The following is a 15,051-nucleotide window of genomic DNA, read 5'->3' as shown; positions in this document are numbered from 1 at the left end:
TACATTTTTTGGAATATCTTTTAACAATGGGTTTGGAAAACCTGACAATGTGTGTTTCTGGACTGGAATACAGTATAGCCCTACAGCACTAGTTATTAACTAATTAGTAACATGGTAAGGAGCATCTGGCAAGCTTGTGAAGTAACCAAATACATTCAAAGAAATTTGTAGAACCTCATCAATAGAAACAGGAATAGAGAAAAAAGTTGTGCCAACAGAAGTCCATAAGTATTAAAAACAGCTGAGGCCACACTGCAGATCAGGTCATCTGTCAGCAGCATTGGCCGACACAAATGCACTCCATGGCTTTTTTGTTAGTCTGTTTTGATTTGAGAGAGGGGTGCAGGCAGGCAGGCAAAGGACACACTCTCAATAACACAGGGAGTTGGATGGGTAGGGAGGTAGAGAGGACCTGGGAGGAGAAACAATATGAAAAATACATTGCATAAAATAATCTGAATAAAAAACTTTAAAAAGATTAAAAATGGTTGAGGGAACTAGAATGGTGGCATATATCTATATAGCAGACAGAAGGAAATTGATAGGAAATGAAACAATATGAAAAGGACATGTCACCCTCATGACTTGTCACCAGACTTCTGCAAACACAAGCTTGGTGAGTAACTCTGGGACAGCGCACTTTCCCACCCTGCTGCAGATCAGGCATAGAAGACAAAGCAGCTATTTCTCTTGGCAGGTTGGCCAAAGTGGAACAGCTAGGATAAAAGCTAATAAACTACATTCATAACTTTGACATGCCACAACTGGATTTAAATATTAATCAATTTGGACCCACTTATGAATTAAAGTTGTATTTAAAAAGGAGCATGCTTCATAAGCAGGATGGCACTTTTAATTGATATCTGTTCACTAGACAACCGGTTTAAAATGATATTTTCCATGGTACTAATAAGTAAAATATTAAAGCACATCAATATAATTATATTTTCTATTCTATGCTTTTCAAATATTTTTCTACTTAAAATTGTCAAATATTTTAATTTATAATTTTCTATTAATAGAAGTAAAATTAGATATAAAGCATTACAGTTTTTCTGAGATAGGATTCACCCATTGTTGTGATAAAATTAAAACAGCGTGCTCATCCTTGTTCCTGCGAGGTCCCACTCTGCACGGATCCACGTGCTCTTGCTGCTTCTCTCAGCTGCTTTCACACATTGTCCCCTCAGCCTTGTTATCATGCCCAAGACACACATAGCGTTCCACTGGCCGAGCTAGCGTGGCCCTACCACGCTAGCCCCAAGCATTCTATAGCTTAGCACAGCTTCCTGTCACTGACTCTGCTCACACTCCGAACAACCCAGTGAAGTCATGACTCAACAAACTAACCCAGGAACCAGATTTGTATTAAATGCTCAATGCACAATACATCCACACGATTAACTTACAACCAATTGATGAGGATATAAACTGCCCACCTAGATAAGATATAGTTTGCTCATCTAGACATACAAAGCCCTGTACACATCTATCCCTTAAGAATAGTTATAACAACCTATAGATGTATAGAGAGAAATCTTAACATCCGCCTCCATGTTCTCTCGCTCTCTCTCATTTCCTCTCCTCTCTAAAACTTTTCTCCTGCCCATCCTTCCTTCCTGTCCAATGACAGGCCTCATTCTATCCTGTACCTGCCTTCACCTGCATAAAGACGTCAACCTACAACCCATGTATCCCAAATTGCCCTTAAACTCATAATCCACTGCAACAGCCTCCCAGGCATTTGGAAGACAAATATGAATCCCTACATACATGGAACTTTACATTTTATATTCTTTCTATACACTCCTTATCAATTTCCAGGCTTTTTGCTTTCCTACCTCAACTCCCAGAAGAGCAGCCCAGGTTAAACCCCGCATAAGTGGAGGGATGTCAACTCTTGCTTCTTTCCAGATTTGATTTTTTTTGTATGGGTAAGCCTATCATAAGATAAAAATAGTAAAATTAAAATCATAGCATGCATATTTATCAATAACAATCAATAAAACAGAAATCACCAGAAAAAGTTTGAAAATGAAACAGATACATAAAAGTCAACAGTATACTTCCGAACTACCAATGGATCCAATTATGAAGTATATTAAAATATTTTTGAAACAAGTAATAATGGAAACAACATACCAAAAACCTATGGGATACAGTAAGATTAGCTCTATGAGGGCAATTCACACAAATCAGTGGCCACGTCAAACGAGCAAAACCGTTTCGTACTGACAGTCTAAAGGAGCAGAAAAGGAGAGCCTGGCAAACTCAGTCAGAGGAAGGTCAGTGATGCACATTAGAGCGAGGACAAACGAGACAGAGTCCACCAAACTGTAAAAAGTTAAACAAAATGGCTGGAAAAAGAAGCAAAATTAATAAGGCCCTAGTATACTTTAAAAGAAGAGAGAGAAGAGAGGAGTCTGGAGATGGCTCACTGGAAAAGATCTCTTTCTACTTTTTCTAAGGAGCAAAGTTTGATTCCTAGCACTCACATGTTGACTCAAAACTGCCTATAACTCCAGTTCCAGGGGGCCTCTGTGAACACTGTACACACATACACACTCAGGTACATTCTCCTCTCTCACTCTCTCCCTCCCTCTCTCTTTCTCTCTCTTTCTCTTGCTCTCCCTTCCTCTCCTCCCTCTCTCCTGCCCCCCCCACACTTGTAAGTTACTGTATGACAAATTAAACAGTTAGTGGAGTAAGAAATGGCCTACAGAATTATGGAAGGCTTTGGCAAGCTTTGCAACTGACCCAGAATCAGTATTCACAGTGCAGTAAGGAAACCAAAGCCTTGATAGCTAAAAGCAATAGAATTCAATAGCTGTCAGTACATCTAAATAGACAGTTCTCAGAAGATCTGCAAGTGGGCACCAGACACTGAAACCAGTCTCAGCATCCCCATCCCCTGGGGAAATGCAAAGCAAAAAGCACATCCTTCCAGCTACTCTGACCTCTACGGAGGTGCCGAGGTACACTGTGGATGGCAATATCAATTCACACAGCTATTATGGGAAACAACATGGAATTTCCTGAAAAAATTACAGATAGACCTGTATGATTCTATAAGTTACTTTCCTCATCACTGACAGGATGCCTCATAGCAGCAACGTAAGTGAGGTGTTTGACTCATGGGCTGGGCAGTACCATCCCTCACAGTTATATGGTACCAATATGGAGGCAAAGAGATTTGAGTCAGAATCAGAGAAGAGCTATAAACATCAAAGTCTACTGCTGGGCCCTTGTTCCCCTGCACCTCCTAGGGTTCTACAACATCCTGAAACAGAGTGACCAAATGTTCACAGACAGAAGACTGTGTAGGATATTTTACATTCAACCTGTAACACTTCTTATGATCCTGTATTCCAGTTCTCAGTATGAATGCCAAAGAAATGGAATTACTATGTCCAGCAGACATCTGCAGCAACATTTTTATTAAACTACTACTATTCATAATATGCAACAAATAGAATTAACATATGCCCATCAATGATGAGTACATAAAGGAGATAGTGTATACTGTGAGTGGAATACCATTCAGCTCCCAAACACAAAATCCTGTAATTTGTGAGAACATGAATAAAACACGAAGATACTATGCTAAATCAAGTTCAGAAAATACATATGGTTTCACTCAACATGAATTAGAAGAAGAAAAACATTAAGAAAAGTGGTCTCCTACAAGTTCCAAGTGGACAAGTGCAAAGTAGTTAGCAGGAGCAGGAGAGCACAGTGGTGAGAAAAGAGCGGAAAAAGTTACTTGATATGTGCAGTTAGGTCAATGAAATAAACACTAGTGTCCTAGTGCACAAAAAGTGGCTATCTATAAATTAATAACAGCACATTGTATCTTATGAGATGTCACAAAAATGGATAACTATTTTGTCACAAATAAATGATAAATATTTGAAAAAGCAGATAAGCTTATTTTGACTTGAAAATTGTATTTTGCAAACATGGATTAAATGGTACATTGGCACCTCATGAATATGTACTGACGCATAGCCCATATACCTCATAAATATAACTGACACGCACATGACTGAAGGGACTTGGAGAAGCTGCTCAGCAGGTAAAGGCACTCGCTGCTCTAGCTTGATTATCAATTTGAGCTTGATTCCAGGGTCTACAAAGTCACCCACTGGTTTCCACATTTACACTCTGGCACAGGTGCCCAGTCATTACACACACACACACACACACACACACACACACACACACACACACACACACACAGATACAGATACACACACACACACCATCAACATAATAGTCATGATAAATACAATTTAAAAATAATAATTAAAAGGAAGATAGTATCAAGGCAAGAAAAGGAAAATGTCTCAAATTGCTAGGTGTCATATTCTGGGCACTGAAATAAAAACAAGAACTTGTTCTACCTATTCTTAATCAGGGCAGATTATAAGTGACTGGAAACCAGGGTTCTAGTGTTATATGATCAAAGGACGAAAGCCTTGTAAGATTCTAGTATATAAGGTATGTGCTGAGCATAAGCTACTGTAACTTCTTGTATATCTAGTACATTTGACCTTCTATAAATCTGTAATTTGAAGGGGTTTCTAGAAGGCAATTATTAGCACACAGGATATTTATGTCTTAGGTACATAATATGCACCTTAAAAATGCTTTGCAAAATGTTTCCAATCCGAAAGGAGAAGCCCAGTCTTCACAAGCCCACGCTGGTCTTGCTAATGAGGTGGAAGAATATACCACTGAAACCGTGTAGTATAATTCCTAGCAAAGATGAGTTTAATATAGTTGTTCACTAGTTATATTCATATCTTATACCCTATTTCTATCAACATTGGTACCTTTTCCTATTGACTTTTATGCCTTTTTAAAAATTATGTCAATTCTTTGCCTGAGGTGATCTTTCACACATTGTTGTTTTGAGATTTCTATCAATTTTAAAAGTTAGGAAAGTCAACCAGAAAAGATTATATGAATTACTCTACTCCTAATTTCAAGCTATAAGAATTAAGAGCATTAAAGGAAGGCTCAATGAACCATGAGTAACACCTGCTATGTTAGATATATCACTTCATATGTTCCTACCTTCAACAGCCTGTCAAAGAGAATAATCCTGTTTAGTTGGTACTCTGTGTCCCTCTCTCTGATGATTAAAGGCAGGGAAGCAGCTGCAGACAACTCGTTATTGCTGTTCGAGTGCGGTAAACTTGACTGGCTGTAAAGGAACAACCCACGTAAAATTACAGCACGACGTTATATGCTCTCTTTAAATCTACGCATTTCCTACTAGTCTAACAGACTCGGGCAAAGCGTCAAATGAAGGAGCGTGTACTCACTCGTCTTCAAGCAATGGGTAAAATGCTTCCCCGCCAACATCTTTTAATCTCTGCAAATTTACAAACAAAGTACTTATAAATCACTATGTTGGCTAGTAAGAGTATGATCCACTTAAAAAGTAATGTAAAACTTACAAACTCACAACAGCACAAAGGAGTAAAAAATAGGATCTAAAGACCAGTTTGTATCATGAACATTCACACACACCGTACTTCTGACAAGCGTTATGTACGAGCAAGGTCTTCCCTTTCCCTCTAGACAGTGTTCCTAACATTTCCTCACACATAACACCAAATTACTACATTAATACGAAAGTTACTGTATAAAATATTTTAGATTATATAAAGAATGATGATTAGAAAGAGATATTTTAATATGTTCATTTATTAAAGATTACTAAAAATATACTTTTCCATATATTCTTTAAAGACATTTGCATGAAATATAGTTGGTAAAGTCACAATTTCTGGAATTTACTTTTTAAAGTTTTTAGGTGACCACTCACTCAGAAGTACTGATGAAATACATAATCCTTTCATGTTCAGAACAGGTAAACATAGCTGAAACAAACTCAGTACTATACTGTAACCAGGCACCTCTAATTAGTACATACATTTTAAAACACCACAATCTGATTAACTATTTAAATTTTAATTATGTTTTTATTTAAACTTAAAATGTTTAAAATTCTTAAAATTTGCTATGTTTACCAAATGGAGAAATAAAAAGACTTAGTCAACGAAGATGCAAAGATAACACTGTGAGCAGTCCTGCAGTGTGCACAGGCTGAACTTAAGTTAACATAGATATTTTCTCACAGTTCTACTCCAGGAACACAGGACAGACGATCTCTCACGTATCGCAAAGGTAAAGTGTTGTGTGCTATCTGTAAATGAGGCATTATTGGTAAGCTTGCATCCTTACGTTTCTTAGCTGGCACAAAGACAACGTGACAGTGGTGTCATCTAAGAGTGAGCTTCTATCTCGACCTTGTCCGAAACTTTCTCCATCTTCAAAGAGAAAACTAAGATTTAAAGAAAAAAAAAAGAAAATACAGTTGTTACAATGATCATAAAATATTTACTTCTTCTAAAAAAAAGTCCTACCACACTGTCATCATCAAGGAGAAATAAGAATCAGACGAGACAATTGATTCTGAAAACCAAGTGTGGTGCGTACGCCTGTGCTCCAGTGCTTGGAAGGTGGACATGGGAGTATCAGGAGGAGACTGAGGAAAGTCTGTTACACAGTGAGTTCAAGTCCATCATGGGCTACAAGAGATCTTTTCTTTTTTTTTATTATTAATAATTAATTATATTAACAACAACAACAACAACATCCCCTAAAACCAAAAGCCACAATGTTAAAACAAACTACTAGAACTCCCAGTAGAACTGCAGCTATTCCTGAAGAGCCCCTGCAGTCCTTTTTTTGGTCTTACTCCTTTCTGATTTCCTCTCTTTTTTTTTCTTTTTTTTTTCTTCATTTTTTTTTTATTAACTTGAGTATTTCTTATATACATTTCGAGTGTTATTCCCTTTCCCGGTTTCCGGGCAAACATCCCCCTCCCACCTCCCCTTCCTTACGGGTGTTCCCCTCCCCATCCTCCCCCCATTGCCGCCCTCCTCCCAACAGTCGAGTTCACTGGGGGTTCAGTCTTAGCAGGACCCAGGGCTTCCCCTTCCACTGGTGCTCTTACTAGGATATTCATTGCTACCTATGGGGTCAGAGTCCAGGATCAGTCCATGTATAGTCTTTAGGTAGTGGCTTAGTCCCTGGAAGCTCTGGTTGGTTGGCATTGTTGTACATATGGGGTCTCGAGCCCCTTCAAGCTCTTCCAGTTCTTTCTCTGATTAAGAGATCTTTTCTTGAAAAACAAGTTTTCACAACTGTAGCTGCTAGCTGAAGTTTCTCAGAACAGGGCTGACTTTTATGTCTCTCGATTAGTTATAATTCTGGTGTTTGCTGTCCTGGTTATATTTGTCAGGACACTACTAAAGCAGTGATTCTCCTCCTGTGAGTTGTGACCCCCTCAGGGCTAGAACAACCCTTCACAAGGGTCTCCTAGGACCATCTGAAAACACCAATACTTAAATTATGATTCATAACAGTAGAAAATTACAGTAGCAAAAAACCAATTTTATGGCTGGTGTTCACCACAGCGTGAGGCACTGTATTAAAGGGTCACGGCTTTAGGAGGGTTGAGGGCCACTGCTTTAGAGAGAAATCTGCAATTACAAATTCTAAGTCATCCAACAGGTGTGGGTCTAACTGCTTCCATGTTCACATAATTAGAATATCTACCAAAAGAAATGAAATAAAAAATCAACAGATTAAAATGTAAACTGTTATTACCAAAGATTCTCTTTACTTACTTCGGAAGTGTGCAGATAGGTGGTTTGGATCGAATAATTTCCTTGTTTATCAGCTCCTTCTCCAGGTCTCCCCCAGCCAAACACCAAAGGTAGTAAACTTCCTCAATAGATCTCTCCGCCAGGTAATCATCATCTATATCTATGAATGGTAAAATTTTCAAAATTACTATTACCATTTTTGTCTGTATAAATAGCTGATAGTGATAAGAACAGACATTTTAAGAAAAGTAGCTTAGTTTGCTACTCCACCTAACATCGTAACAGATGAGATTGAAAATCTGTAAGAACTGAAGAAAGGTAATGGAATGGAGGCAAACTACTACCCACAGACCGGGGAAACAGACAGGAGGATGTGCCAGGAGTCCCAAGAGCAGAAAAAAACAAACCCCGGGAACCAGAACTGTAACAGTAAAAGCAGAACTGTAATTGATGAATTGCTGTAAAATCAGGGCAGACAAGTCCGAGAGTTTGAAGTCCCAGGGTGTGCAGTTACAGGAGGACACTCTATACACTCTGGTACATCAGTAAATTTCATCACTAGGATCCTGGCCAGTTACTCACAGTAGATATTGGGGAAAACTGGCCTGCGCTTCAGGCAATGGGAGGAGAAAACAGAATCAATTTGGGGTTTGGAATACCCACAGAGGACTCCTTTCTTCCTTATTTGGCTTGTTACAGAAGGTAGCCAGCACCTAACTGACCTGGGAGGAGGGAATGATATTCGTGGCAAGGAGGAAGGACAGCATCCTGTGGCGCTATAAGCAGGCCACACCGTTTAGTAAGCTTATGCCCCTGGACTGTACGGGTCACACAAGCTTTCTGCCCACACAGAAACTGCAAGGCTAGGGTGCATTTGAGTACGGTGTGTCATGAGTAGGGGATTTTGATTATCTTTGTGACAGGTTGAATTCCTCCTAAAAGTGGCTTATGCATAGGACAGTGAGGGGGCCAGAGCTTGTGAAAATTGTAGGTATATATCCTTCACTCACAACGGAAGGCAAACTGCTACCTCAGTACTTTTCTCGCCCCCCGGAGAAACACATTAAACAGATGTGCAGCGATCCCATAGTCAGCTTTAGTCACAAGCCTGCTTCCTACATCTAGAGAAGCTAGACATGGTAAAATCTGGAATTTTTATACTCTGCAGAAAGGAATGTAGTAGGAAAACCCCACACGTCAACAAAGCATCCCTCTCCTCATGCTTCACAGCACAGACTTCCTACTGATGATAGACTTTTAAGGCCACTAAAAATAAATTTTATGGAATATTAGTAACTTAGAGTCTAAAATTCGACTTATATTTAAAAAACTGTAGAAAACTCCTAATTCCCTGGCTATTTTTCACAGAAGCCCATGAGTGTAACACCTATTGCTGATGAATTCAAAGTGAACAGGCTGGGGGCTTCTGCCGGGAACAAAGCTGGTTCATCTCCTGTGTTTCATTCGTCTTTACCTTTGCACACGTCACTGATATCCTCGGGCAGAGTTAAATCAGCGCATCTCAGAGAAGATGAAAACAGGCTGGCAGGCTTGATAAAGGGGGTGTACAAAGGTGACACCTCACTGAACACCTGGTCCTTCATTAGCTCATCTGGGGTTGGCCTTGGGAAAGACAATTTAAAATACTGAGTATGGAAGACTCATAAAATTTTTTTCTATAAAATATACCACATTCAAGGTGGGGTGAAAAGTCTTAGATACCGTAGCCTTGGCACAGACAACAGCAAGGGAGTTCCCCTCAGCAGCATCCAGCTGCTGCAATTACACGACCCAGTGCTGAGGCAGTCACTTACGCTAACTGTCAATACTGTATGTCCTAACAAAACCCTGTCATAAACACCCCAGGTCCTACTAGTGATCCTAGTCCTCTGTTATACTATAGCTTGATACCATGTCTTTTCTAATAGGAAACTAGGATATATTCTTTTCTAGCATTATATTTAATGCTTAGCTAGGTAATTAAAAGCAACACCATGAAATGAAAATGCCAAAAATCCTCCTCAATTTTTATTAGTAACTGCAAACTTAACCTCCTGCCAAATTCAGTATGTAATACACAATGCAATGAACTTAGGTCGTTTCCCAAACATCACCAGGGCTAAGAGCAGTGACGCTCTTGCTCAGTGATTTTTCTTCTTGAAGCAAGAAGATGAATTAGAAACTTTTATGGTATATGCCAGTTTTCTGACCATGATTTGACTTCTTTCCCTCATAAAAAGTTAACTTTAAATCACACTTGTAATACTGGTACCAATTATGTATTGCAACACATGCAGCCATTGTCCCTTGGGCCATCACTGTCACAGCAAATATTAAATCAACTCTGCACAGAAGAAGCCTGGGATGAGCCTAAAGTCTTACGGAATCACCTCTTAGGCGGATGGAAGGTGAGGCACTTCTTCAAAATACTGAGCGCATTTTCAGGAAGCTCCTGGTGAATAAAGATAAAAAATAGACAAGCGATCAACTCTACAAATATATTTTACTAAAATATTTAAATCTCAAAAATTCTGACTTAAACATTTCTATTTGGACGTTATTTAAGTTTATGTTAACCTGTCCCTCTTGGAAAGAGCCAGTATTGGCAGACAGGTAAGTAGAGCTTTAACAGCCTGTAACAATGAGCTCTCCAGCACACACTGCTACGGTTTGACTGTGCCCTTCCTACACTCAGGTCCTGAAACTTAAGGCCAAGGAGATGCCATCAAGAGATGAGTTGCTGGGGACTGGAGAGATGGCTCAGCGGTTAAGAGCACTGACTACTTTTCCAGAGGCCCTGAGTTCAATTCCCAGCAACTACATGGTGGCTCACAACCATCTGTAATGGGGTCTGATGCCCTCTTTGGGTGTATCTGAAGATAGTGACAGTGTACTCACATACATTAAATGAATGAATGAATGAATGAATGAATGAATGAATGAATAAATAAATAAATAAATAAATAAATAAATAAATAAATAAATAAATATTTTTAAGAGATGAGCTGCCAGGTGAACCTGCTACTATTATTCCACTTAATGGACTTAGTACCACACTGCTCTGAAAATTCACCTCTTCCTCATAGGCTATCCAGTTCTCAGATGTCATCAGAGAAGTTTCTTTGTACAGCAAATGGTAGTTTAGGCAGAAATTCACAATGGCTAAAGTGTGGAAAGTGTGTGACTATGGAGTCTCAGCCATATCTATGTCACACGCCCTCTGCAAGGCGCAAAGAGCGTCATGGAACAGTGGTTGGAAGGACCCAGAGCCAGAGGTAGGGGAGGTACTGACAGCCAATGAAGGCAGAATCTGTTATTTGTAAGGGTTTGGCTCCCGGTAAATAGACCAGGGTGCAGTGAATACCCACACCAAGGAGTATATGGGCCACACTGGGTTATTAAATACAGGGTGAATTTGGAGGAGTGGGAGATAGGGGTTGATATGAGAAGAGCTTTGGAGAAGAATTGGGTGAATATGAGCAAACCACTGCATGAAGTTCTCAAGAATTTATAAAAATAAAAGCAAACAAACAAGAAACAAGGTGGCCCATGAGGGGTGATAGTGTCCCACAGGCTTTCATCTTGGGAACGGGATCTTATCAACACAACTCCGTAACCACAGCATCCTCCACCACCTTGCTTCTCTGCTGCCAGTGTCCTTCCCTCATCAGAAACCTGAGCCTGTGGGCACTGTTATCACAACATTTCCAGACTCTAAAACTGTGAGATGATTAATTTTTTTCTTTAAAAATGACCCAGTATCAGACAGTGTTGCGATAGCACACGTACAACACACCTTGATAATGTCCAGACACCCGTGCTCCTCAGCCAGAACGATTAGAGTATCATCCACACAGCCTGAGGGAAAAGGAAAGCCAGATGAGGAAACACTAGTTTTTAATCTATCACAATAACTGGGGGAAATACAATGACAAAAATTTCTAATATCATATAATATAGTTTTGGTCTCTAAGCTACTGAAACTTTTTTTTTATTTAAAGAATTAGCTTTCCTTACATGTTTTGACAAAAGCTTAGAGGCTTACCCATTCAGTTCAGTTGAGCACAGGTACTAAATTATAGCAACTTACATAAGATGTAAAAAAAACTCAAGGGAGTTTTAAAGGTGTTGTGTTTTTTCATGGTTACAAGAATAATTTATTTTTATTACATGAGATCTGGAGAATGACCCCACGTATCTCTGGAGATATAAAGTATAAATTCAGTCTTTAGACCACATTTAACAGTGCCCCAAATTCCTTGACAGCTGTAGTGTCTACTCTTTGTAAGAAATTAATGAATCAGATAAACTTTTTATGCAACTTAAACTTCATTGCCTCCTTCCCACAGGTTTCATCCTTAGCAAACGGTTACTGGATTCGGCTGTGTCACTGTTTCATATGAAGTGGTCCTACTGGTTCTCTCTCCTTCATTACCACACATCTCATTTCTCTCAGTCTGAATTAGATCACACATCTGTTACTAGACATTTCAAATATGATACATATGCAAGTTTTAAAGAGAAACGAACATTCTTCCTAGATAGTTTTCCATATACAACTAGTCACGTTAGAAAGGTAGCTCAAGGTTTAGATATGGTCATGTAAGTACAGTTTTGTATTCTATTAGTTTGATTATAGAAAATAGTTTTCTTGACTAAATCATGACACTAAGACTTCTTTCCATGAAGGCTCAAGTTCCTCCTCCTGATGCTTACCTCATCACCATCAACCTAAAGGCAGGCGCCTCACTGTTTCAGAACGCACTCCAATGCACACGACATCATGTTTATGGTGGAAAGATAAACAAATGCATGAAACTTACCCAAAGTAAGCAAAAATTTTAGTCTTTCAGAAATATCCAAGCTCTGAAACAATTTTCTTCCCTAAGTAAAATGGGAAACAAGTTCTTATTAATCTGTAGAATTGTCTTTCTGCCCCGAGTATCTTTTGTACCATAATTGGAGCTGGTTCTATTGGCTATTTATTGTTATTTCAATTTATTATCGAATATTATTGATTTTTAAAAAAGCCAGCTTGACTAAGAAGAGCTGTTGTTAACATTCTTAAGAGCTGTGTAATATTTAAGGCACCAACGTCTAATGATCATTAGATCCAAATGTGATTCCAAGAACTGATGCTTTTGAGAACCATACATTACTGTTATTTTTTTCCAGATCACTAAAAGCATTGTTTAGGAAAAAACAGAGATGGCCCTGGAAGTCTACCCTGAAAGCCTTGTTTGTCTCTCGCTCAGGTAGCCCATTCTGTGCACCGATGACCACCCACAGCGGTTCTTCTCCCACGCAACTTCAGACTGGCTTTCCATGCCTTTCAAGAGCACCTGAGCTTCTGTGCTGTCTTTGGTGCTTTTGGAGCTGGCCACTGAGCCAGGGACTCAAGTCGCTAGATCAGGGCAGTGGCTAGAACAGCATGGTAGCACCATGTTCCATCCCCAGTCCTTCCTATGCTATTAATTTAAGGTGATCTGTCTAGGCTGGCCTCAAACTGGCTTCTCCCTAGTTCAGAGTAGCTGGATTACAAGCTGTTTTAAGAACGTATTACATTTGGTTGTTTCCTTGTCACTTTGCCTCTGGAACCTCTTAACGCGGATTTGGGAGTCAAAATTTTCATCTCCAAAAATCATGTGTTGAGCAATTGTATGTGCAACAAATTGGATTCTTCTATCACCAAATAATTCAATAACATTGATAAATTACCTAATCCCTTTATACCTCACGTCTCTCATCTGTATAACTGGAGAAGAAACTGAATAGACTTACAGTGCTCAGAGTTATAAAAGTGGACAGTGTCTCATCAGTGTTGGCTTTTTTGTCACTTATTACAAACAAGTTAAATATACACGCTCTTTGAAGGAGACTTAAAGAGAGGTTTTACACTACCCAAAGACTATACATGGACTGACCCTGGGCTCCAACCTCATAGGTAGCAATGAATAGCCTAGTAAGAGCACCAGTGGAAGGGGAAGCCCTGGGTCCTGCCAAGACTGAACCCCCAGTGAACGTAATTGTTGGGGGAGGGCGGTAATGGGGGGAGGATGGGGAGGGGAACAGAAGGGGAGAGGGAGAGGTTAGGGGGCTGATGGCCAGGAAACTAGGAAAGGGAATAACATTTGAAATGTAAAAAAGAAATACCCAATTTAATAAAGATGGAAGAAAAAAATCTGTTTCCTAACAAAAATTACAAATTAGTAATATCTATAAAATTATGGGAGAAAAACTAAAATTTAGTCACTCATAGCAGAAATTAATTATGGTACACTTAAATATCTGTTACAGTAAACATTAAGAAAAATTCTTTAAAATTGCTGTGTAATTTTTCAAATTATATGAAATAAAAATGAAAAAGTTATATCAAACCATGTGACAAAATACTCCAATGTCTAAGTTTTGAATACAAAGGCTACTAAATTAGTAGTTGTAATTGTGATAACCAATAAATAGACTATAAGTAAAATAAAAAAGAGAGAGAGAGAGGTTTTAATGAGATGGCTCAGACTTTACCTACATACACAGAAAATTTGGTTATTTTAAGAGTTAAAATATTCTTAATATTTCAAGATCAGAATTACCATCAGAGACAGCACTGAAACACAAAACATTTGCTGCTTTTCTGTCATGGTTTTTACGTTCTACACTTGTCAGGAGTACAGGCTGGCCTACAGTCGTAAAGCTTTCAGCTGGCCCATGCTTTATAGAACCAAGTATCCCCATTTAGCACCTAAACTCTCCTAGGATATGGCTCCAATGTATATTTCTATCTGCTACTTGTCTGCCTCTGTGAACACACACAAATTAAATCAGAATATATGCCCTTCTGCACTGAACACTAGTGTTATGTCCTCAAAATGGGAATTTTAACACTGTGCTTCTCACAGTTCTGCATATCCTTAATTTCACTGGCACTCTTGATTATATGACTAAATTAATTCATTAATTTTAAATTAAATAATTTAAAATTCAAATTTTTGGAATTATATTTAGATTGATCCACTCCTGTATATTCACTACTAGAAAAAAAAATAGGCAATGTCATTCCCAGATTTTCGAGGGAAAACATTAGTTAGTGCCAACTGCAGGTTTTAAGATTTTTCTCCACAACAGCGATGAAACTTACCAAAGACTTTAATACTTTAGCTTTTCGAGCGCGTAGTAGGCGTGTATCTGTGGACTCTTGGTTAGAGTACAGCTGAGAGAGTTTGGCCTCTATGTACTACAGTTTTTCAACTTTTAGAAATACAAACTTTAGAAGCCTAATGCAAAAATTGATTGACATAGTCAATATGAAAGTTGTTATAAATCACCTTACCTTTTGATAAGTACCCTGTCAATGTCATCGATTTTTATT

The 15,051-nt window shown here is 38.8% G+C and overlaps 1 protein-coding gene across 4 annotated transcripts in view; it reads right to left on the bottom strand.

Moving 5' to 3' along the window:
* The window catches only part of Tbck (TBC1 domain containing kinase), a 172,340-nt gene that overhangs the window by 117,577 nt on the left and 39,712 nt on the right, over window positions 1-15,051 (bottom strand). For all 4 annotated transcript variants that reach the window (XM_039102101.2, NM_001415033.1, XM_063281663.1 and 1 more), the window contains 9 exons: window positions 12,509-12,569; window positions 11,482-11,543; window positions 10,076-10,137; window positions 9,160-9,308; window positions 7,707-7,845; window positions 6,256-6,355; window positions 5,331-5,380; window positions 5,080-5,209; window positions 1,842-1,940 (listed from right to left, as the gene is read on the bottom strand). In XM_039102101.2, coding sequence (XP_038958029.1) covers window positions 1,842-1,940; window positions 5,080-5,209; window positions 5,331-5,380; window positions 6,256-6,355; window positions 7,707-7,845; window positions 9,160-9,308; window positions 10,076-10,137; window positions 11,482-11,543; window positions 12,509-12,569 — 852 coding nt within the window. The remainder of the gene's footprint in view (window positions 1-1,841; window positions 1,941-5,079; window positions 5,210-5,330; window positions 5,381-6,255; window positions 6,356-7,706; window positions 7,846-9,159; window positions 9,309-10,075; window positions 10,138-11,481; window positions 11,544-12,508; window positions 12,570-15,051) is intronic.

The sequence above is a fragment of the Rattus norvegicus genome, chromosome 2 (assembly GCF_036323735.1).
Source record: "Rattus norvegicus strain BN/NHsdMcwi chromosome 2, GRCr8, whole genome shotgun sequence".
In the NCBI taxonomy this organism is placed as follows: domain Eukaryota; kingdom Metazoa; phylum Chordata; class Mammalia; order Rodentia; family Muridae; genus Rattus; species Rattus norvegicus.
The sequence above is the reverse complement of the archived record's forward strand: the minus strand, read 5'-3'. Positions and strand labels throughout refer to the sequence as shown.